Source organism: Heliangelus exortis, chromosome 7 (assembly GCF_036169615.1).
Source record: "Heliangelus exortis chromosome 7, bHelExo1.hap1, whole genome shotgun sequence".
NCBI classification, from domain to species: Eukaryota; Metazoa; Chordata; class Aves; order Apodiformes; family Trochilidae; genus Heliangelus; species Heliangelus exortis.
Window position 1 is genome coordinate 14,624,149 of NC_092428.1, and position 25,296 is coordinate 14,649,444.

General features: G+C 40.6%; 1 protein-coding gene across 4 annotated transcripts in view; it reads left to right on the top strand.

Moving 5' to 3' along the window:
- The window catches only part of MICU1 (mitochondrial calcium uptake 1), a 100,839-nt gene that overhangs the window by 46,731 nt on the left and 28,812 nt on the right, over positions 1–25,296 (top strand). For 2 of the 4 annotated variants that reach the window (XM_071748953.1, XM_071748954.1), the window contains exons 7-10: positions 9,992–10,057; positions 11,291–11,405; positions 20,307–20,389; positions 23,976–24,173. In XM_071748953.1, the coding sequence (XP_071605054.1) occupies positions 9,992–10,057; positions 11,291–11,405; positions 20,307–20,389; positions 23,976–24,173 (462 nt within the window). Of the gene's footprint in view, positions 1–9,987; positions 10,058–11,290; positions 11,406–20,306; positions 20,390–23,975; positions 24,174–25,296 lie in introns of all 4 variants that reach the window. The other 2 variants (XM_071748956.1, XM_071748955.1) reach the window with 2 other exon arrangements.

Consider the following 25,296-nt stretch of genomic DNA (forward strand, 5'->3'; position numbering starts at 1 on the left):
CTTTTTCCTCACTCGTTGCAAGACCAAAAACCCTGGAGACATTCATCCAGCAAAAACCCCTTGGTCAGATCTGTTTGCCAACATGAACTCCATTTTTTTCTGTGACCTGCTGCTGGGCTGAGTGTGCAGGGAGGCAGCTCAGTTCCTGGCTCCATTTTTGCCTAAGTGTGATGGTTTGTTCCCCAGGGAAGCAAGCTGTGGGAAGAAGAGGAAAAGAGGTATTGATTACTGTTCATTCAGAGTAGGAAAAAAACCCAGTGTGCAGACATTCTGAAGGGTTCATGTTGAGCCTGAACAAAAGGCTCATGTGAGAATAGACACAATCTTATGTGCAGCTCAGGGTGCTGTGGCATGAAGGTGTCAAGACCACAATTGTGCATCCACTCCATTTGCACTATCACTGTTTCCTCTTGCATTTTGGTGGTGGGAAAGCAAGTACTTTTTTAACCCATCTGTAGGAGAAATATCTCATGTTGTCCCTTCTCATTTCCTTGAAAGCATCTCTAGTAAGGAGGAGTGAGGTCCTTTTAATTTAATATATGCATACATGTTTTTTTCTTTTTTGTTGAGGGCTAAATAAAGGGTGCTTTTGAGAGTGATGTGGAGATGTTCTTTGCATATCTGGTTTTCAAACCATGCTGCTTCATCACTCACTGCTTCCATCTTGCATAGCAAGATAATAGCTTCATCAGTTACATAAGTTGTTATTCAGATTTTGTTTAAAATTTTCTTTTTTTTTGTGCCCTATTTACTCAATGGGTTGTTGGGTTTTTTTTTGGGTTTTTTTTTTTTTTTTTTTGTTTACGCATTAACATTTGACAAGTTTAATTTCTCAAATTAAAAGCAGTGCTGTTTGCAGTGTAGTTACTCTAAAGCATCAGCTGTGTACCCACCCTGCACAGAGCAAAGTCAGAGCCTGGCACCCAGGTGCTTTGATGCAGTCCCCCTCCTGGTGAGCCAGTGCTGGCAGCTCCCAGGCTTCCCATCTTACAGCTGAGGGGTTTGAGCTGGGGGGAAAGGGATGAGCAGAGGCAGAAAATGGATGTGGTGGATGCACAAAATAGATCTTTGTGCAGCTGAGTGCTCACCCTGAAGGTGAGAGGTAATATTTTTAAGAGACCTTGAGTCTATTAAAAGGGAAAAAAAACCACCCTAGATGGCTTATTAGTTGAACACATTTGACTTGCTATTTTTGTTCTGTGGGGAAAACTTCTTTCTACTGCTTAATATGAACAAAAGCCTTCAAGCTACCAGCAACAGCTTACCTTCTTGCAACCATTGCTGCAATAATTATAAAGGTTTTCAGTGCCCTCTAATTAAATTCATGCATTAAGTATTTCCTGCCAGCATTTATATTTGCATCTGTAGATGCTTGGGGATGCTGTAGAATAACGCAGAGCAGTAATAACAAATTGAAGGAATGAAAAATACTTCAGGTGGTTCCTGTAATGGCCAGTAGAATGCCTGAAATACTGCTGGTATTATGGACCAGTACAATGATAAGCTTAAACTGAACTTACCTGCCAAGGCCTTGTAACTGGGAATGTGTGTCCACTACAGAGGAATTGGTAGGAGTCAGCTCCAGAGGAGTGTTTGTTGTCAGATGAAGAGCATGTTTCATATAAGAAGCAGAGGAACCTGAAAAAACAAAGTCAGGAGAGATACCCGTGGACCATCCTTTTCTGGTTGATGAAAGAATCTTGCTGCCAGGTTTGTAAAAGGAGGGAGAAGGAGGCTTTATGAATTACCCTGAATTTCTGGCATCCTTTGATTTGTCTGTGAGCTAAGTCTGGAGTGTGAGACTTCCATCAGAGTGGCGTAAGCTGCTGTAGGCCCAATCCTTTAGCAAGTGAGGCAAGCTCAAAGTCCTGCTGTTGTTCAGGAGCCAAACACTGGAGCAGATCTCTGAGCTCCTGTGATGGTTGAGTGCCTCTGAAACCCCCATTGAAAAGGATGGGACTCTAAATGATACCTTACCAACAAACAATTCAGTCCACACCACTGTGAAGTGCATGTGCTTTACTGAGCCTGTTAACTGAGAATGATTCCCAGTACTTTTCTAGCTTAGATGCAGTGATGACAGGTGAGAAGCCCTCTAACTGTATGAGGCCCTGGCATTATCTGTGTAAAACATCACCATCCAATTTCACATTTCCTTTTAATTTCTTTGCCATCTGATCACAGTGAAGCTGGTATTTACATAATAACCAGAAGGCATCTTCTTACACAGGTAATGACCTTATACTCATCTATACCAAAGTTCCTCTGCCATCCCCAAAAGCAACTTAATGAACTGGTGGGAGTTAATTCTTCCCTGTGGCCCTTTGTGGAAGCAAGCAGAGATGCACTTTACTGTAGACAATCAGAAAAGCTGAGCTGACATGATTTTTCTCTTCTTGATTTTCCCTGTTGACATGACTGGCAATCTTTGTTGGTTTCTTTCCTGGATAGTTTTCTCCTCCCAGCCAATCTTGGCCCCCCCATCTGCTTTGGTTAGCAGTTTTGAATTATTTTTGTGTTCCTCACTGCTTTTCCCTTTTTGTGGGGACCAGTGCGGACACTGAACTGCAAATTCTTCTGTTGTCTTGTTTATTAAAAAAAAAAAATTAAAAAAATACTTAATTGCTTGTAACACAGATAAATACATGGTACACAAACATCCCTGTGGACACCTGGATTGCTATATGTCCACGTACAGAACACACTTCATCCTTTCCTACCTCCTCCACTAAACATGTGTGGTGTGTTTCAGTTTTGACAGAGCTGTACTTGCTGTTACTTTCTTGTACTGCTGCTTTTCAAAGGACTCATTTGACAGATGCTACTAAAATGCTCTGGGTGCTTTATGTCCTCCTTTGTTCATGTTTCTAGGAACCTAGCAGATGTTTCTTCGAGCTACTAATATCTCTGATACTTCTGTCTTTAATTATGGTTTGTTTCTTTGGTGTAACCAAACATACTCTCATTTTCTTCCTTTTTCTAACCCTCTCCCTTTCCACCAGGATTTCTGGCAGGTACAAAGAGACAGCATGTGCTTTGATTAGTTTGTGCTTCAGACCTCATAATGTGCACTTGTCATGTAAAAGGGACAGTGTATGCTCACCCCTTCTCCCTGCTCCTTGAGTAAATAATCTTGGATCCTCTCCTTGATCCTCAGCCTAAAGGATTTCTTCCAGAATACCCAAATTTAACTTGTTAATTAAGAGGACAGTCCTTAGAGTAACCATCAATATGTGGCTTTATTATCAGGAACATCTTTGAGCAAAGCTCAAATATGTATTTCCTTGCCCTCCTATTTTCACAGTGAAGGTTCTGACTTTGCAGCCCAATGAGGCTGTGATAGAGCTGGCTCTGTTGGGAAATGGCATTTTCCACTTGAGGCCACAAAGATAGTTTTATTCTGTGAGACAGGACAGGAGTGTCTCTGGCCAAATGCTTTGGGAAACGTGTATTTGAATGTGTGTAAGTTGGGGGAAGGTTATTTTTGCAAACTTGCTTGAATTTTTTACCATGCAGAGCTATGTAGGTTGAACTAGATTAAGTAATACTTTAGGAAGAAGGTATTCAGCTGCTGTAGTCAATAAGATGGTTTCTAGGAACTGGAACTAAAAAGCAGAGAGCCATTCATTCAGTATTAGTAAGGAAAGAGGGAAAAGTACTCTGAACACTTTCATTTTGCCCTCTATCTTAATGAAACCCTATGGGGAAGTTAGTAAAAAATAAGCAACTTGAAGACAAAGTGCACATAGGGGGTGCATGCAGTCTAGTCATCAATTGGTGTATGGGATAATTTTTTGCTTTAATTTTTTTGGTAGTTTTGTTGGTGTTAGGTGTTAAATACTTATGTATTTAGGTGTTTATGTTAGGTGTTTAAAACCACTCTGAAAAGTCTGTCCTTGGGTAACAACATGGAGTTAGTAGGGAGAAGGGGAGAGGGAAGGAGGATGGCTTGAGCAGGGTGGAAGGGAATGTTTTAGGAAATCTTGACCTAGCTGACTACAGAAGGAGAGAGGTCTGGATGGGAGAAGCAGGTGAAGGAGAGAGTGGAAGAGAATGGCAAGATTTTTAGTCATATCTTAATTCAGTTCCTTAAACCATTTAGGCTTGTGATGATAATCTCTAGTTATATGATTACTTGGCTTTTCAACCAATCCCTTCTCATTTGATGGGTGGTTAGTGCTGAGTGTATGGCCTCAGCCCCATCATCTGAGCCAATGTTTAATATTGCTTTATGTACAGAATTGTATAGAATTATGTACTTTCATGCTGGAACTTCTATCTGACAAAATAAGCAGCATGCATTATCAACATAATGAGGTAATCTTGGTAAAGTGGGTTGAGATGAGGGAGAGCAGTATCCCCATTTCCATGTGGAGATCTAAACAGCCATTTAAACTCAAAGGTGTCCAAAGTCAACTCATTTTTGAAGCATGATTTGGGACATCAGGGATCTAATTTTAATCCTCCTCCAGCAAATTTCCATAACAAATGCTGCAGTGGTCCTACAGATTGTGATTTTATTGTCCTATGGAGGACTGAGCCAGTGTAGCAGAGGGGAGCAGAAGTGTAAACTGTCCCTTTTCCCAGGCATTTCCTATTTGCTTTTCCAGCAGGGGTTCCTTCCTTGCATGAGTGGGTCTGCTGCCTGCCAAGGGCTGGGAGAGCCTATGTCATTTCTTGGTCATACAGAATGCTGGCCTTGCATTTCAGGTGCTTTTTGTTTTGAAGGTGATGAATATTTCCAGCCTTGCTGGAAGGAGGGAATGCAGATTTCTCTTTCCAGTCTCAGAAGGCCACCATAGTAATCATTGCTGCCTAGTTGATTCTCTGTATGTGTCCAAAGTTAAATTCAGAGGGAGAAAGTATGCAGAACAACTTCATCCATCTCCAGCTCTGTATTTTTGTCCCTCGTGTATTGATAAAATACTGATAAAGTAACACCCATGTCAAAGGTTTAAAAAAACCTCTTTATTAAAATATGATCTTGAAAGGTCACAAGGTGTAATGTTTATCTGCCCATGGTAAATTTTAATCATTTTCCTCTGCTAATACTCACCCACCATGATTTGCTATGCAGAATGTGTTTGTATTTGCCTCCGTTAGTGTGTAGAATTCCTAATAAATTGTCTAGAGTCACTAGGAATGATACTATGAATTTTTCCACCACAAGTGGTTTATCAGTTCCAGAAAGTCCTTGTACTGTCTCCATCATAGCCATAAGCACTTTTTTTCTATTTAGTGGTATATGAAAGGGGATATTAAAATACTCCCCAGTGGTGTGTCTAAAATGACTTATTTTACATCCACATTATAAAGGCAGCTTTAAAAACTCTTGTCACAATTTGACACTGGGCTGGAAATGATTCAAATGCCAGATGCTCTCTATTAATCCCCCTCCCCTGCCTGATAAAGAAAGGAGAGAGAATAAGGGAGAGAGACTTATGGGTTGGAAACTAAACTACATAGCTGTAATGAAATAGTAATGAAAAAGAGGAAAAAATTATTAAACATATACAAATATACAGAAAAAATGGTACCACATCCCTCCCCCCCAGTAACTCTCACGTCACCACCGAGGCTGCAGGGCAGCCCTGGGAAAGTCCAGGCTGGACTCCTGGAGTCAGCAGCAGTTGGGAGCTGGAGGCAGGAACACACAGGTTCAGGCTGGCAGGGATCAGGACCACAGGCAGAGGAATGGATGGAATCCTCCCAGGATGCTGAAGCAAACAGATAGGTGAAGAAGGGTGAAGGGGTTTGACCCTCTATATCCCTCAAATTTATACTGAGTATGATGGGTATGGAATAGAATACTCTGGTCAATTTTGGTCATTTATCTTGTCTGGTCCTCCCTAAAGGAGGGTTGCAGGTGTGACCTCTTTACTCCTTTTCTCTTTCTGGAGCACAAGATGTTCCTCAGAACCAAACAGTGGCCTTGGTTCTGCACACCATTCTCTAGCCATAACTATAAACAGTGAGTGTTACCAGTCCTAGAAACAGAGACTGACTGAGAAACTTGCTGTTAATTTCAGCAAGTGCAGCTACTTACAAGAAACTTAGCTGAAAGCAAAATTACAAGATAGAAAGTTGGCTCCATCCTGGCTCAAACCAGGACAACTCTACATCCTGCAGTTCTTCCCCAAGTCCTTTTTATTGTCCTTTTTTCACAGTGCAGAAGTACCTCCTCTACCTTTTTCCCCAAAATGTTTTTTTCATCTTGGCTGAAAGTCTCCATTTTTAAATCTGCCCCTGAAAGCCTTTGTATTTATTTGTTTCAATTTTCTTAATGTAGGCAGTGAGGTCCTGACATGAGTTGTATTGTGAAATCTCTGAATACATGCTTTTGGTTCTTTAAAGGTTGTCTTCCAAAAAAAAAGAGCAAAAATTAAAAGTCTCCCTTATTTCAGAGTCTCCAGCTCAGCATTTTGGGGAAGAGAGAGATCAAAGCATCAATATTTTTAGTTCCCATAGCGGGTGGCATTACCTGCTGTTTTCCCTGGCATTTTTTAGTGTTTCCCTTATCTGTCTTATGTGATAGGCTGATACAGAGCATCTGCTGCAAACACATCAGTTGGCAAGTGTCGTGGTGTTTATTTCCCCAGTTCTTAACTAGTCCTGCATAGTGCTAATGAGATGGCAGATGCTGGTTAATATTTTTAGATATGTTAAACAATGCACGTGGTAGGTACTAAAGAGTGTTTTAAATGCCTTAATTACATGGGTTGTCCAACAAATTTTACAAAATATTTGTTTCTGTTTCCTTAGAGGGATGGGAAAGTTTTTTATTTATAAAAATAGATAGTCAAAGGAGTTTAGCCCAAGGTATCAAGCCATGTGTGAGGGGGTCTAATGGCACATCATGTCTGTGTATACTTCTTAATGTTATGTGCACAACTACTATTGGGGGGTGTTTTTCTTGTTCTTTTTCATTTGAAAAAAGACACCTATCTCAAAATTGCAATATGGAGCATCATCTTTACCTTAAAAAGCAAGAAAACTCATAAACAAAGAAAGAAATTGACTATGTTAGGCCAACTTGTAACAGACTTTTTGGAAACTCCTGCTGAGAAAAGAGAGTGTTTCTTTCTAATACAGAACATGCAGCATTTTAACTGCTTTTCCTATATGCCTACAGCTAACCATAAAAAAAAAAAAAACCCAACATTTATAGTTGTTTTTAAATGGTTTGCATTACTGAAGGTGGTCAGTTGGGACTGAAAGAGAATTGCTTTGCACCAAGGTGACTTCACTGAAATGTTCATGGTTTTGTATTTGCTTACACAATATTGGTACCCTTAAAATATTTATTTTTAAAAGGAACAAATGGAGGGTGGTGGCATTTGTTAAAGATGGTTATGGTTCATGTAAAGTTCCTAATTTTCAAAATTAGTTTCTAGTTCTGGATAAATACTCATTATCTTGCATGCACTTTGGTATTTCTTTTGTTGTCATTTTTGGAAAGCGTAAGTCTCTGTCAAGCACTCAAAAAAGGCTGATAAATTTCTGAAGTTTTGGGTGAATAAGTACAAAGGTGATGTTGAAACTTAAAGAAGATGTTGTGAATAAATGTGCTAAAAGCGTATTTTCTTCTCCTGACTGAAACACAAACTGTCGACTTGTAAGTGACTTACCAAGAATGTGTTGTTCTCAAAGTGCCAGAATAAATGCCCCTTGTTAAGTAGTTTCTGAAATGCAAAATGAAGTGGAGCTGCAAGGATTTAGCTGATGGGGCTTTTCTAAACATGAATTAGGAATGCAGAGCAAACACGAGCACTACATCTTGTGTCTGTCTCTGCCTCTGCAGAGGAGGCATTCCTTAATTGGCAACAATACTTTTTTTTTTTTTCCAGATATGCATAATTAAATATTAATATGTTTCACTCTTCACTCAGCCCTGGGAAAATAATTTTAAAATCCAAAATAAAGGTAATATTTGGCAAGGAGTTGAGGGAAATTAGTTGGGTTTATTGGTTTTTTTTTTTTTCCTAAATCCTTTGTACCTGGGAGCTGTACCATATAATTGGCTCAAGGGAGGCTCCAGCCAACAATCAGTTTTGGGGTAGAATATATGAAATTTGTGATACATCTTTGGGTACTTTTCTTGCTTGCAGCCAACCCATGACACAAATCTGGGAAGTTGCCTGCATATGGCATGTAACTTGGTTTTGGGTTTTGGGAAGAGGTTGGTTGCTGTTATTGATATGTTCAGCCCCTGTTCTGATGCTCTTTGTTGGGCTTGCTGTCTGAAGTGGTGAGGGATTTGGGTTTCTTTTTCTTTTTAGATGTTGATTTGGATGCTTGCTCATTTGTGTACTTGTTTAATATGAATCTACTCCTTGATTAAAACAAGACATCATAATTGTGAACCTCTTCTTATGGCTTGCTCAGATCTGGATGTTTTTTGGGTGTGCTTAATGATCTGAATCAATTACTCTGGTTTGGGAGTCTATTTAATATAGAAAAAAATCATAAATGGAACACCTTTGTCTGAGCACTTGAAGAATTACCTTGTGTTCAGATACAAAAGGGTGCAAGATTGTGAAAGTTGTCCTGAAATTGTGTGGATAAATAATTAGTGAAGATGGCATGCTTCTAAAATATGATGGAGGCTTAGAAAGGGTTTTTTCTCTACTTTTTGTGATCCCATGCATTTCCTTTCTGTCTGGAAGGGGGATGGTACAGAAAAGAAAGTAGACGTGGGAAAGAAGCTCGAGGTCTATAGGTGGTTGGTTTAGGTGCCAGTGAGAACTAAGTTGGGATTTCTTCACCTTGAGCTTTGAGGGATGTCAACAGTTCATGTTGTGCTTTTTAAAGTGGGTAGGTTTATTTATTTATTTTATTCTTTTATTCTTTCTTCCTGGGGTTTATAATATAATTCTGTAGAATACAATGTTTAATGGAGGGGAACAGCCTCTGACAAGGACGCTTTCAGCCTTTCCTGTACTGAACAAGTTTTCCATGTACTTTGTGAAAAGCAATGAAACACTCAGCTTCCCGGTGAGCCAGAAGAAAATAAATGGAGAGTTGTGAATTTTTTTTTATTTTACTTTTTTAAGTTCTATCCACCTAGTGCTGAGAGCCTGAAAAATCTCATTGATCAGGTCAGTTGTTATTTTCTCCTACTAATAGCAGTGGGAGAAATTCCCTTTCCTCTCTAGCCACAGACAGGCTGCCACAGCTGCACCACAGACACAGCATTATCTTCCTCTTTCCCAGGTTTCTGACAGGTTTAAAATAAATTATTTTTTTTAACTTTGTTTGCTCAAAGTAAGATGCAAATGAGTATATGCTTCTCCCTCCCATCTGTCTAAAACTTTGTATTTCAGAGAGCAATTAATATCTCTTTTTATTGTTGTTCTGTGGATGTGGTTTGTAGCTGGTGAGGAATATTTTGAGCTGCACAATGCTGACCATGAATTTTAAGTGCAGAAAAGAAACCCATAAAAATTAATAAATCAGCCTCTGGAACTTTTTCATCAGAACATTTGAGTGGGTGAAATAGGCTGCTAATAGCTAATTTATGATAAATGCCACAAAAGACAATCAAGGAAGAGGCAATAAATCACATGAGCCAGCAAGATGCTGCTGGCAACATCACTGGCAGTGACCACAGAAAACTGCTTTCTCCACAGATCCTACCTTCAGATTAAAGGAAAACCTGACATTGTTTATCTAACCATAAATGTCAGTGTTATTTTGCTTTGCGCCCATCTCAGTGGGAAGGGGATGCACAAACTTTTGTTTCAGTAAATGGTATTTGCATCCTGTAAGGATCAGTAACTCTTACCTTGCGTGAAATGAATGTCATTAGTGTGCTGTCTCTTATTTGTGATTTGCCTCATTAAATTCCTGATGCTGTCCAGGTCACAAAGGCAGAGCTACTGGGAAGAGTCTTATTTGATCATTAGAGCTGAACTTTTTTCCCCTGGAAACTGTATTTTTTCTGTGATCTATATGATTATTTTTGTCTCTTTTCTTGCGGTTTCCAAGCCAGATACAGGTTAAATTTTCATCTAAATTGTTATCTGGTCTCATCCCCACTCTGCAGTCACATACAATGGTGAGTTCTCTCAAAAAAAAAAAAAAAAAAAAAAAAAAAATCAACCCAAACCCCTGAGGTGGATGAGAGCCATCAGCTGCAGAGAGTAGTGGTTCCGACCCAGAGAGGCTCTGTGCTAACTCTTGCTGGGGTGTCTGCTCAGGCTTCTTAGCAGCTCCCAGTTAAAGCAACAGCCCGGTTGCTTCAAAACTTCCTTGCTCTTTGCAAGTCTAACCGTTCAACTTGATGTTATGTTATGTTTTGCCTGCTTGTTTTATTGTCAGTTAATGAATTTTCTTTCCTTTATCTTGTATATGGTGGGATCTCCGCTAGACAGAGGTAACAGTGGGGAACAGTTGTGAAACTGGACCCTCGTGTGGTGGTGTTTGGTGGTGGTTTTTCCTAAAACTAAATTCAGCCTTGCTTTCACCATGCTTCTGTGCTTGCATGACCTGGTTTCTGTGGAATAACCTTATCTGCCCCTACTCTACTTTATATTCATTTAATTTTCTTTCATGCGCGTGTGTGTGCCTCCTCCTGCTGTGTTCTTAAAATGGGTCACCAGTGTGGGTTTCCTAACAGGTACAGAGATCCTTTTCAGTCTTTGAAGGCTCTGCGGATCAAAGGGACTCAGATTTTTAGCTTAGTAAGGGTTACGAGCTGATAAGACACATGTGATGTTTTCTATTAAATAAGAGGTTGAAAAAGAATTGGAGCAAGAGGGAAATGGAGATTGGTATCGGTCCTCCTGGTGAGCTTGCTAGACATACTCCTGAATTGTGTGCTTCTGATAACAAAACACTTTTGATAACTTTGATCATACTTTATATTAATGTGATATATTCTTTCTTGGCTACTGTTGCATTAGAGTATAACTAAAAACTATTAGTGAAACACAGTAATTTCCCATTTGAATCCTATACAAAAAAAAAATCTTTTTGTAACACTAATCTCTCAAATATTCAGACATTTTTAAGCAAAATTGACATAATTTTTTATCTGAATTTCAGTTAGGCTAAGCTGACTAATTAATATTGTGCCATTTCCTACCCCTCATTTGAGCTGAGGGAGCCCTGATCTTTGCAGAGCATTTCTGACAGACTTGAAGGCTGAAAAAGGTCCACTGACTGAATGCAGTGTGTGTATGTGGAATGGCTTGTTGGTGGTAAGGACAGAAATAAAGCCTTTTTTGTCTCTGTTTAATCAATTGCTTTATTTTCTCTTTCTGGGGTGTGGGTTGGATGAAAAAAATAGAAGTTATCCCAAGAGCGAGAGAAGTTTGCTGATGAGGACAGCATATTTTATGCACTTGGAGAATGTGGACTCATTTCTTTTTCCGACTACATCTTCCTTACTACAGTCCTTTCCAGTAAGTATAGCGTGGGGTTTTTTCTCTGCAATTACTGCTTTTTTAAGTTTTGAAGGTTTACAAGTGATGAATTTGTTATTGTCTACATACATTTCCCTAAAAGGTATTTCTGATTGCTTGAAACTCAAGCTGAGTAATTGCTGTTGCTTCATCTGATTTAGGCTTAGCTTCAAATGGTTCAAAAAGACATGAAGATCAATGACTTCTGAAGATTTATTTTGCATGTTAAAACATAGGGGGGGGGTTGTTGTTTTTGGTTTTTTTTTTTAATGAGTCATTTGACTTGCTGTTCAAAGCTGTAAATGGAGATGTGTTCATATGATATTCTTGTGTTTGGATGAATATTGCTTTCCAGCTCTTCACTGGTTCCAAGACTGTTCAAACTCTCTTCCACAGCTGTATTTTCACGTGCATAAACTCAGGCTTGAATGTGAGGTAATCCAAGGAGGAAAAAAGTTATGCTGTTTACATTTTAACAAGTATCATTAGATACCGTCTGTCTTTTCACCCTGCCTCACTTGACTTGCATTTGTGATATTTTTGTGGTCTGCTAAACTGTTCCAGCAAAGTCTTCTGCACTTGAATTGCTGGCATGTAAAAGTTTGCTTTGTTGGCAAGGAACGGTGAAACTGAAGCCTTTGGTAATGTCAAATGATGTTTCTAGACTGACTTCATGGGGAAAGCAAGCTCCAAATCTCCTTTGCAGAGCTTCTGTGGCTACTTGGAAGGATTGAAACAGGTCATCACAAACAAGAGAGTCAAGAGAAATTGCAGTTATTTTTCATCCCTATTAGAAAACTTGGGGTAATGGGGAATATGCCACTGTTCAAATGAACTTGAGATGTGTTATTTTCAGACTTTAAAATGACAGAGAAAACTTGGCTATCTAATCGTTTACATATCTGTTTCATGATGACTTGATTACAGGAATTGAAAAGCTTGGGCACTTCCCAGTTTAGTATAGCTCCCCGTTGCTCCCTGCTCTGTGACCTGGGAGTCTGCTGGGTAATTCCCTGAGGTCTGGTAAAAGTGGCAGGTGCTGGATTTCCCCCTCCGAGTTCCCGCAGCTGTGGCACGGACAAATGAAAGAGAGAACTCTTCATTTCCTGAGCATGGCATCTCAGAGGATCTGTTACAGGGGAGAAGCAATGTTGAAGGTCTTGTTTGCTGTCAGACTGGACGTAGTGGGGGAAGACCTGTATGTGACCTTCATGTTGTGAAAACAAACACAGAGAGAGATGAAGCTAGTTCAAGCCAAGGAATTTTTCTTACGATTTTTAACCTGCATTTTCATTTGACTGAGTCTCAGAACTGACTCTGAAGCCTGTCAGTTTCCCTTTCTTACCTTAATCTGACCTGTGCCAAAATTATCTAAGGTATTTTCACTTGTGTAGCAAGGGATTTAATCTGAGTCTCTGCAGATGACGATGAACTCACGAGCTGATCATATCATGTTACTGGATGTGGAGCAGAAAACACTCATGCCCTTGGCTTCACGGCTCTGCCAGGGGTGAACAACCCTAATCAAATACTCAGGCTGCAAAATTAATTTCATGTGCTTTCACAGGCAGCAGCAAGAGAGGTTGTTCTTGCTTTAGTTTAATATCTTTGTTGTGAGACTAAAAGAAAAGAGACCTTCTTGTTTTAGAGTAGCAGCCAGCCTTGTTTTGGAGGGCTGTGTGGGAAGAACATTTTTTTTTTCCTCCCTTCTTCTTGGGTTTTTAAATGTATTTGCAGCTACTGGGGAATCAGAGTAACAAGAGAAGACAGAATTGGATTTGTGCTTTGAGGAACAATGTGAAAGGTGGGCAAGGAAGGAGCACTGAAAAAGGAGAAATTGAAAAAGAGAGAAGGAAGAAGTGTTCTGGGACTTCTAGGTGTTTTGGGAGTTTGCTGAATGATAATTGAAGATGGAGGAATGTCTCAGGAGCTACTGTCAAATGGTGATTTCCCAGAGGAAGAGTTTTCATTTCATTTTTAAGCATTTGCTATTGTAAAAATAAAACTCCCAAACAAACCTTGCCCTGTGGCTACAAAGAAAATTCGCTGTTACACCACATTGGTTTACTCTCCTACTACTAAATGCTACCTTGCAGGAATCCAGTTATTCCTGATTATTTTTCTTTCCCTGGGAAATAAATAGAATGAGGAAAGTACATCATAAACCTGACAGTTCGATATTGGTTTCTCACTGTGCTGTTTAAATAGCCCGAACATTCAGAAAGTGTGGAGAAAAGTGAGCTGTAGGTTACATCAGACAGCTTAAAGCCACTAAATATTGAGAAAAGAAAATGTGTATTGAGCACTAAAGCTCAATCCAAATCACAGAGGGAGTGTGAGATGGGGTCTGAGGGTGGGAGGCAGGAGGGAGAGATGTTTCTCTGCTGTGCTCAAATCAGTTGTAGTCTGGGCTGGCTTTTTGAACTCCAAACCAATCACTGCTGACTTCTGCACACGAGAAACCCAAAGGGCTTTGTGTTACTCTGCTCCTTGGGAGGGCTGAGCCCAGCAAGCCTGCTGAGAGGGCTCCTGCCTATCTCCCTGGCTCTACCAAAAGCACTGCTGGGCTTTCAGAGTGCTTCCCAAAGCTTTTCATTTTGTTTCTCTTTGCAGCTTCAGCTGAAGCTCGCTTTAGTTGTGTTCTCTAACATGTGGATGGTGTGGCAGCTGCCAAGGACAAAGAAGAGGAGAAGGAGCTGAAAGGCTTCATCCTCATGTTGCTCCCAGAGAGCTGTTTGCATATTGCACAGTAAATGAAGTTTGACACCGTATTTTATTTACAAGTGATTTCTCGCTCTAGCACTGTCTGTACTTACCAGTTGCCATGTTTCTGTGAGGATGCATTTTCAAAACAAGTAATAAAATAGCATTTAACTACTTCAGAAAGTCAGCCTTCTATTAAAGGCAGCAAGAGCTGAGTGGTCCTGAGGGTACTGTCACTTCAGCTGCTGACCATGTTTTGGAGAAGAAATAGCAAGATGAGCAAATGAAAAATGCTGATGGGATTTCCCCTGGGTCTTTCAAATGTCATAGGAAAGCAATGACGTTGTGTCCCTAACCAAAGAGGTTTTTGCTTTTGGACTTGAAAAGAGGTGAAGGATGGAGAGAGAGCTTTTTCGTCATCAGCACCTGCAGCTTCACAGTAAATGTGCTCCATTGTCCAAACATGCTAATGCCTATTTGAGTAACAGGCACTGAAGGGAGTTTTACATTAAAAATTGTGTTGTTTCTGTAATTGGATTATTTCCATGTCTGGATTTACTCCCCCTGAAAGGAGGGTTAAAAGCCTGAAAGCATTGGCTCAAGCCAAAGCAATCACTTTCTTGCAGACCTGCAGCTCCTTTGGGTTCTTTCTGCAGCAAAATGTACTGCCATCCCTTATGGGTGCTGGCCCACAAGAGGCCTTTTACTAGGATAGATTCACTTTCTTTTTTTTCTTCCTTTTTTTCCCCTATGTAGGAAACAAATCCCAAGCTGTCTAGCTCTGGAAGTTATTTTCTAGCCAGATGTTGAGCCCTGGGCAGGTCCCTGCAATGGAGGTGGCACAGGATGTTCCCACACAGGCCACGTGTTTGCACTGGGGCCGTTTTGAATACGTGTTGTTGGCTGACATGAACATGTTCAGTCTCCTTCACTGCCACAGATGAGATCTGGTATCTTACCCACAGGGTTTGATCCTGCAAAGCAGCACCAAGTGCCACAGTGCTAGAGATCCCCTCCCAAGGGATGCACCATCTTCTGAACATAACCCTGGTTGCCCTGTGTCAGTCCAGAGACTCTGACTCAACATCCCACTTCAGCCATGGGCCAGTAGCCAGGCTGAAGGACAGAAATGGGAAGGATTTCTCACAAGCAGCTTTTTGGTATCTCCCCAAACAGAGCTTGACCACTCTGGTTTGGGAAAAGAACAGCATTAGAGCATGGGATATTCCACCAGCCTCTCCACCTGCAGTCTGTGCTTGGTCTTTCTCTTCGTCTCTCCATCCCTTATATTTGCATGATGTGATGGATCACAGAGGACAAATTTGCAGTAGGGAAGGATTGCTCTGCATGCAACACTTGTTAGCTTGATTGAGAAGTTCCAGAAACTTACTATTATTTCTATAGAATTAGAAAATAGAGTAATTTTGTGTCACTCATAGGAATATGCAGGTTCTGGAATATCCCAGAACCTGCAGGTGTTTGCAGTGTGTTGGTGAGTCATGAGGTGAATAATGAGAAGTTTTTGAAAGGTAAAAGTTGTATCCCAGCTGAAGGTGCCATCACATTTGCTCACATCTCTCAAACTGAGGTTTGTGATTGACATTAAAACCAAAACAGAGTTTGATATCAAAATTGCAGTGGTTTTAACAAGCAAAATAGGAAAGGGAAACAGCAAGAAAGTTTTTAATAGATTTTCTTCTTAATTGATTTAATAAAAGGTTAAAATGAGAACATCATGCCATGGAGAAGTGTATTGCATACTTGGTGTGAATTTCTGTACCTGAAGGTGGCATGTTCTTATGGTACAGCTTTCCAAAGGGTGGAGTAGGGCATCTGTTCATGTGCCAGATCCTTTAGCTGTTGCTGTGTGCATTTGATCCCTGTACTTCTGTACAAGATGACAGTTTATTTGGCATTTTACCTGTCAACTGTAGTGGTTAACCCTTTCTTGCTGTTGGGCACCTCTTACTGTGTCTGTTAGCAATGAGAGTTGATTATCATCTAAAACAAGTTTATGTGTTTAATTATGGATTGATTATGAATTTTTTTTTACCTTCAGGATGCTATGGCCTTTATACTTTTTTTTTTTTTTTTTTTTTTTTTTTTTTTTTTTTAATTTTGGGATAGATGGGGAAGAACCAAGCAATCATAGATTTAACTCCTAATGACTAGTTTTTCTTCAAGTAACTCCCCAGCTGAGTTCATGATCTTCTGTCTCACACTGGAGTTAGGGGGTTAAAAGACTTCAGGGTGGATACTGAAGTACTGAGCTGCTTTAAGTTTAAGTTCAGACAAAGAAATTTCCAGCTACATCTGGAGGCAACAATGTTTGCTTCCCAAAGCATGCTGAAAATAGTTTTTCTAAGATGTGTACTTCCACTGGAGGTGGATGATCCACAGACAAACTGTGACTGTGGCCATGTACTGCATGAGTTGCAACAGAAGCCAGAGGGAAAGTCCTGGTGAGAGGTATCTCTAAGCATGGAGCATTGAGTTTGAGGGAAAGAGAAGATAAAACAAGCATAAAAATAATAAAATGTGGCCTTTCTCATCAGTGAGTGTTTGTTGTCTTTCAGCATGCGCTGCTTCTGGTCAGAATAAATAGCAATAAAGAGAAATTGAGTGCTGCAAATTTGTCCATTGAATAATTCAAAATAGTTAAAAGTTCTATAATTGGCTGGGAGATGCCTGATCAACCCATCTGATGCCTCAGAGGTTCCCTGAGGACTGGGTGGGTTTTTCAGTGTGATTAGTGCTGCTGTTCATCATCTGTCTGGTGGAGGCTGCTTGTCTTTGTAATGCTACTGTGGGCAGCTTTTGGTTTTCTTATTGCCTTTCTCTTCCCAAATATTTGATTTGAAAAACAAGATAAGAAAACTCTTAATTTCCCTTTCAACTTACTCCTAGATTAGTTGAAAAAAGCAACTTGGTGTGTAGAGCTGCATGAGCTGTGGCTCTGCAGAATAACTTCAGCCTAAGCTTTCTGTGTATATTTGCATACATCTCAAAGCAGGGAGCAGGTAACTCATGAACTGGGGTTGGTCTGGGCTCCAGTACCATATTTTAATTTGTGTTAATGATTTGGAGAAACCATTAGAAAGTTCTTGCATCCTCTTGAACATCCTAAGGCTAGAAATGAAGTTAAAAAAGAAAATGAGGCTGCTCCACCCACTTCCAGACTCGTTGCCCAAGGGAAATTAATTGCAATGAAAAATTCTTGAGTCTCAATAATGTTAAAAAGGGTGATGAGATAGCTTACAAAATCAAAGCTTGGGGAGCTCCAGAACTGCTTTTCCTGAGTAAATATGAGCATTGTGCTGTATTAAAAGCAAAAACTCCTATAAGTGGTTTTTGTAACCATTGCAGGAGTAATATTGCACTCATTTTGAAGCATCTTAATTAAGGAGACAGTGGGGAAAGTTGGAGAGACTGCAGCTGAATGGTAGAATTGGGGGCCAGAATAAAGGGTGTGGGGGGGAAGGCTGAGATAGCTGAGCAAACCACTATCTGCTGCTTTTGTGGTCTGCAAGTTTCTGAAAGATATAAGTACAAGAGGAAGAAGAAAAACAGAGGTTGTGCAGGCTGATGTAATCACAAGGAATGGGGGGGGGGGAGTAGCTGCCATCTGAAGGACTCTTCCCCAGTAAATCCTTGTCAGAAAACATCATGCCCAAGAGCAGAGGCAGAAATCATCTCACTTGGGACCAATAAATTCAGGCTGCTTGGGCATCAGGGACATACATCTCACTACCTTAGCAGGAGCAGAGTGAGCTAATTATCTTCAGTGCCCTCTGCTTTCCCTGGCTCAGATTCACATGTGTTGGATTTAAGTGTCACTACAAGTGATTAGAGTTTGATATGCAGATCCAAGGAAGAAATGAGCTGTGTTGCTTATAAATTAGAGGAATGAAGTCATTAAATTTGTGGATTCTGAGACTTTCCTTTGTTGTCCTTAGAAAATACTAACCCTGCAGATATTTGATGCTGAACTGTTGATTTTAATTTTGTAAGGGAGTCTTCTCTGGGACTTTGGTAAGCTCTTGAAAATATGTATTTAGAGAAGAGAAAGGAAGGACCCATCCTTTGCAAAGGTAAATTAGGTACCTTGCTTTATTTGTTCACCCTGTGCACAAATGGGACATGGTGTTATGTTTTGCATTAAAGAAAAGGGAAAAAAAAGAAACCCAAACACCAGTTTTTAACAAGAGGTAACAGATTTTTCCAGTCTCAGAATATGTATCATTGTAACCTTGCAGGGGAAATGAAGAAAGGGAGTTGTATATGTTGCTCTTTTTCTAGTATTTTGTAGCTAAACCCGAGCTTGTTATAGTCCCCTCTTTCTTCATAGAGGAAAAAACTCTTTCCCTAGCTTTTGAGGGCTAATAAGGAGAAACTGCATTCAGGCTTCCATGCAGTTAAAGTAAATGAATGTAGAGGTGTTACTTAAATATTAGAAGGGTTGTTGAATGTTGCTTGACATTGTTGCTCTGAAGGAAATAGGGAATTATTTGCTGAAAATGATGGATGGATACAGAGGAGGCTTTTTTGTGTAAGTCCCTTTAATTAAATTACATCTTTGGAAGAGATGATGAAGTTGGGGTTGGGGACAGCATGTCCAGTTGAGCACATCACCTGAGGGATGGAGAGCAGAGATGTTCCCATCCTACAGATGGGGTGGAGAAGCTGGGTGGAGGCATCACTTCTGCTGCTGGGCTGTGGGTGCTGCTGGGCAGTGCCATGCTTATAGGAGGCATCACTTATGCACGTGGTGTTTGTAATTGGAAGGCTGAATTATGAGGAAATTGGAAGTCCAGAGATGATAATGGCAGGAGTGCCTGTGCTGTATGTATCAAGCAAATAGTGACAGACTGTTCCTGCCATCAAGTTTAATGTTGTTATACATCTGTTTAAGGAACAAAGTGATTGGAAAAAGGTGATCTCATCAACATGTTTGCTGAATCTTTTAGCCATAAAGTGCTGCATTTTATTATAGCAAAGGGAAAATGTGATGTGAAAGTCTCCTGGCCCTAAATTGAAGTTGTAAATAATGTACAAAATCCAGTTCAGTTAATTCCATATAAATTTCTTTTTCTATGATTCCTCTTTGCTCTCCCCCTTTCACACCCACCTGAGAGATGCCTTAATGCAGGACACCGTTGCAGAAACTTGTTACTTTTTGAGCAGCTATGAGAAATATTAAAAGTTGGTTGTGTTATAAATGATGAAGTTGAAGAGGCACAATCTCACCAAGGATCCACATCATACTGCCAGATTTTGGTGGGGAAGACCCATTTTAAGTACAAAAAAAGGGGTCTGAATTTTAATTTATCATCTAAGATGAAATCCTAAGCACTACTTGCAGCCCTTGAAAAAAAGTGGTTTGTACTTGAAAGTAATAGAACAAGATAAATTCTCAGATTAATTTGGAAACGTATCATGGCACTGTGTTGTAGCTTTAAAGAGTGATGGGTTACAGAGCCAAAAATGCTGAAATTCTCTGGGCTGCATGGGAAGGAGCCTGGTTTTGTTGTGATAGGTGGCTATGAAGGAATGCTTTTGCAGAGTTCTGGCTAAATGAACCATGACAACATAGACTAAATGCAATGAAAAATGAGGTACCACGCTGTCTCGGGTGTCTCTGGTGAGCTGAAGCTCATGTGTTATCTCAGTGACATAACTGAACTGAGAGGGAGTTGATAATGATTTGTTTCAATTTGCACAGTGAGACAGGAGCCAAGTCTGGATGAGAATTACCCAAAGTCCAGGTCAGCTCCTCACCCACCAGCTCTTCCCAAAGCAGGGAGAGTGTTCTGCAGTGCCAAAGGAACACCCCCTGGCCACACCAGTGTTATACCCCATGGAGCAGGCTGGAGCTCTTGCTACAGTGTAATCTGTTGATTGTCATTAGAAATATCAAATATTGTCTTGGTTTTGTGCTTTTTCTATCTCTAAGTGGAACAAAACTTCAAGGAACATCTCCTCTGCCCAACGTTCTTGGCAAGACCTTTGGTAAAAGGAGCACTGTGAGGCTCATAGCTAGAGGTTCCCAAGAGCTGCATTTTTTCCTTAATCGAGAATCATGAAAAATTGCTTCTGGGTAGAGTCATTTTGAACTTGTGCCTTTTTTTACTGAGCTTTTATATCTTTAACTGGTCTTTTATTTTTTATTGTGTGTTTGTTTGGTTTTTTTTTTTGTAGCTCCTCAGAGGAATTTTGAAATTGCCTTTAAGATGTTTGATTTGAATGGTGACGGAGAGGTGGACATGGAAGAGTTTGAGCAGGCAAGTTGAACAACAGGTTAACCTCTTAATACCAGTCATAAGTCATCTGGGAGGCAAAGGGAAGTTTTACATGTATTAAGTTGTATAAAAATCCTTGAAAAAAGGACATCTTTTCCTTAGGCTTTCTATATGCATCACTGCCCCTATATAAAGGAATAAAATTCCTTGTTAGCATAAAATTATTTTGGGGAAGGTTGATTTTCCAGAGAATGAAGGAGCTGTTTTTGAAAGTGAGAAGCAGCTGGCAATGTCTTTGCAGATATGACTATAACCAATTTGCTACATCTTAGAATCTAATTTAAAGGAAAAGCATATTTATATGATAAATACTTTTTTTCACTCCTTGAAATGCCTTGGTAAGAGCATGAATGTTGGGAGGGTTTGCAGACCTCTAGAATCTTACAGGGCAGGGGCAGCTGGAACTGGCTTTCTTGGAGGAATAGGCTAATGGAGGTGTCATCAGCTTGAAAGAGCAACATCGTTTTGGGGAGGATGGGAAAGAAAAGAAGAGGATGTAAAGGACTATCATAGAAGCCTTATCCTGTTCCCACTGGCTGTGAGCACATGGGAATGAGTGTCTTACTCCCTTCTCACATGCTGGGAGGCAGTCAGCAGGATGAGGTCCATCCTCATTCATATCTGACAAACCTTAAGAGTATTGATCAAGGAAGAAAATCACTTGTGGTAATTTAGCTAATATGCAAATAAGTCACAGGCTTTGACTACCTAAGAAGATAATATTGAAAGTCTTCAGGTCTCACTGAAGACCCTCAGACTTTTTTTCCTAGTTGATACTTACTATTTGTGCATAGCACTAAATCATTAGATGCCTGCATTCTTGTCACCTTAAACATTTCATTCTTCAGCAAGTAAATTGTTACTTTACTCTTTAATTAAAAAGTTGAAAAGTAGTAAACTTTCAAGTGGTGTTACTCATTATTTCTCTTCAAACCATTAACTGTTTTATTTTTTTTTTCCTCTGATGTGAAAGATGAAACCAATCACAAACACTTCAGTCTGAAATCCATACAAAAGACAGTGAAGCATCTCTGTGCTTCCATTCTTGAGTGATCGATGAGCTGTGGAGGGGAGGACAGCTTCTTGCAGTGGTTGCCTGCTCCTCTGGGTATAAAAAAGATTACCCAATATAGGGACCAGAAGAATAATTTTGGCTCCAGTTGCCCCCAGATGGCTTTTTCAAACTGTCTGATATTTGTTCTAAATGGGGAGAGAAGTGTAGGATGCTTTGTAAATAACACCTGGGAAAAAGATGCTCTGTCAAGCAGCCTGCAGTGTGGTAAACACTCACTTTTGGAGAACCAGGGGCAGCTTTCCAAGCTGGTCATAAACTTGCTTCAAGACAGTTTATAAATATTTTTCTCCAAAATGTACACAGAGAGTTTGCAGTTAAAGTGAAGCACAATGCAAAATATGGAGTTGCTATTTACAGTGAAAAAAAATCCTTCCATCAAAGTGGATGTTCCAGAGGAAAAAAAAAAAAAAAAAAAGCCAAACTTTTTTTGTACATCTTTTCTTCTGGCTTGACTTGGTTGTCTTTGTAGTGGAAGGATAGCCAGTAGTCTGTGGTTCAGAGACATTGTTTCCAAGCAAGGTGAGCCCAGCAGCAACACAGGGTGTTCTCCTCTGGAACATCCCCTTTGGGGTTGTTCCAGCACTCACTCTCTTGTTAGGAAAACACTGAACCTGCCATATACCTCAATAATGAGGTTCTGGCACTCTTTTGATAGCTGGAGCTCTTGGCAGCTGTTTTCCTTCCTCCCTTCCAACCTTTGTCTGAGGCAGCAGTGTTTCCGGACAAGAGGAAATGGTCTTGAAGTTGCACCAGGGGGGCTTTAGATAAAAAGTTGCACCAGGGGAGATTTGGAAGAAACTTCTTCACTGAAAGGGTAATTAAACACTGGAACAGGCTGCCCAGGAAGGTGGGTGAATCACCATCCCCAGAGGTATTTAAAAGACATTTAGGTGTGGTGCTGAGGGACATGGTTTAAGTACTGGACTGGATAGTTAGGTTAATGGTTGGACTCCATGATCTTAAAGGTCTTCTCCAACCAGCTTTGTGCTCTCTAGGCAGCACATTGGGTGTTTTGTTTTTTCCCTTCTTTTTTACATTCATTGTCCTTAATATGAATCCTCTGCCTTGTTGGAAGAAAGCAGCTACTACATAGAGAATAACCCTGGCTTTTCATATCCTAGCAGTAATCACTTAGTAAAGTGTAGTGAGGTGCTTGGGAATGGAGAGAGGAGGCAAGCATGCATTTGGCTTGGTTGTCCCCCTAAATTAGTACAGATCCCTTAAAATAATTAGCTATTGGATTTTCAGGCTGTTGCATGCTGCGAACGCAGTGAAGTTGATAAAGAGGTGAGGCTGGGTGAGCCACATACTTGTGGTAGTGTAGCTGACTTTAACCATCAGTCAGTGTTCTTTTTATAATGTGGAGAAAACATGACACTGTAATAAGGTTGAGTGTTAAAAACAAGATAAAATAAACAGCAATCATATTGAAAGGCAGTTATTTGATTTGCTAACTACAGACATTGCTTACAAAATATAGTATTCTTTTACAAGATACAATGTTTTCTAGATGTCCATTAAGTCATTATTCAAACATCCTGGTTAGGGCCAAAAGCTAATAGAATATATAATCCTTTTGTTCAGAGTAAATGTCCTGCAAATTCCTTATTAGCTTTTCAGGTGATGGTCCTTGCTCATCACTGTCTTTGGTCAGCCTTGCCTTGCAGAGGTCCCAAATTGTCAAGCTGGATCTCCGCAGTCAGGTGCTTCACGTTTTGCCACACCACAGAGGATGGGGAAGTTCTCTTGCACATCCTTGTCTTGTCCTGTAGCATTTGAGCTGTGTCTTTGAGAAGGTTTAGGGTGCTTCTGAGAGCTTGGAGAAGGAAGGTGTTGTTTGCCTGTGTCATTTGTTAAAAACATCGATTCGGTGCAGTTATAATCTGTGCTTTCACACTTGGCTGCCTTCATCCCTGCAGGACATTTGGAGAACACTTTGCCCTGGGAGGGGCAGCCTCTGCCTGCAGCTCAGCCCTGGGGACAGAGCAGCTTCAGGGCAGCAAGGAGGGAGTGCCCTTGGGTGGAGAACCCCTGGTTTTGTGGACAAACAGGAAGGAAATGCAACGTGAGCTAACTAGGCTTGGTGTGAACTAATAAGGATGGGCAGCAAAGTAGGAGTGGGAGCTCCAAAACATGCAGGCTTTTTAATTCCCTGTGGTTGTCTCAGCTTTCTTTCCTCCCTTGACTTGGCTGGGAACAAGCTGCTCCCTGCTGACCAGCCATAGGATCAGCTCTAAAATGCTCATCTGCAGACTGGGTGAATTGTTTCTTAAAACTCACGTTAAGCATTTTTATACTCTTCTGTCTTTAAGGATGACAATAAAAAACCCAAAGCCTAAATTCAGCCAAATTTGTAATTTGTCATGTCTTTCAAGAATTATTTTAGGAAAAAAAAGTAATAATAGAAAATGACATGTCTGATCCTGGAGTACACTGTACTGATACTTGCCCAGTAAGTCCCAGTGATGCTAACATCCTCCCTCCTGTTTTTAGGTCCAGAGCATCATTCGCTCCCAAACCAGCATGGGCATGAGGCACAGAGACCGCTCTACAACGGGGAACACCCTGAAAACTGGCTTCAACTCAGCCCTGACAACCTTCTTCTTTGGGGCAGATCTTAAGGGCAAACTGACCATCTCCCACTTCCTCGACTTCCAGCGCAAACTGCAGCACGATATCCTGAAGCTTGAGGTTTGAGGGGGTTTCTGTGTGTGATGGGAGGGCAGTGCAGCACGGACAGATTCTAGAGGAAGACCCAAGAGTATTGGAGGGGGTAGGGGGGGAATTAATACAGCTGCAGCTCACAGCACTCATGGATCAAACCTGTTGAATTTTGGTCTTGTGGCACTCCCTGGGAACATCTTCAGCTTATGTCAGTAGCTGCTCCAGTGGAGTTACAGCAACAGTCAGCATGTCCAGTGTGTGTTCCTCCACACCTTGCTTATTTTTCCAGCACTTACAGAGGTGATTAAAAGATGCTTTAGAAAAGGACAAAAGAGGTGCACAGCAGTCTCTTGCTACTTTCCCAAGGAAGGTTTGGCTCATTCCTAGCGAGCAAGCTCTGCCCTGAGGCACCTGGGGTTCATACTCATCCCAAAGCTCTTCATCTGTGCTTTTGTCCCCATCTTCTAGTTTGCCTCCCTCTGCTGAATGTTTTGGCTGTGGAAGGGTTTAAGCTTTGTGTGAATCCTGCTAAAAGAGTGTGACCTTCATTATTCACTCCTGGGTTAACATTAAATGTCCATATATTCTGAGACTTACCTTTCAATTGAATGTCCTTTGTGTTACCAGCAGTTAACAGCAGCTCCTAATATTAATGTAGTTTTTTAGTGATTTCAGTCAATTTTATGTCTTTCTGGTAAATGTAGGTTGCCTTTCTAAAAAGTTATTTACTGGGGACAGTTCAAGATACTTATGTCTTGGTAATTTAATGAATATCACAAACAACATTTCAGAATTCCTGACAGCACCCTGAGCACAGAACTGCACTTTGCCTTTTTGATGCTCGTTTTAATGGAAATACTGACCTGTGCAGAGGGAACAGTTCTGTTCTGCCAAACTGTTAGTGAAGCACCCATTTTCTCTGTTCATAGTTCTCATTGATTTAGGCATTCCAGGCCTATTTCTGTCCCCAGTGTTATGTAACATGGCCTCTCTCCTCTTCTACTTTTATCTCTTTTGGCATGGTCTCCAACCTTCTCTCCTTGCTTTGCAGCTGATGTGTTTGTTCACGCCTAAGCAGCTTTTTACACATGTGTCTAGTGGGTTTGCACTGCTCCTTTTCCAGGGAGTGCTCCAATCAACTCAGCTACTT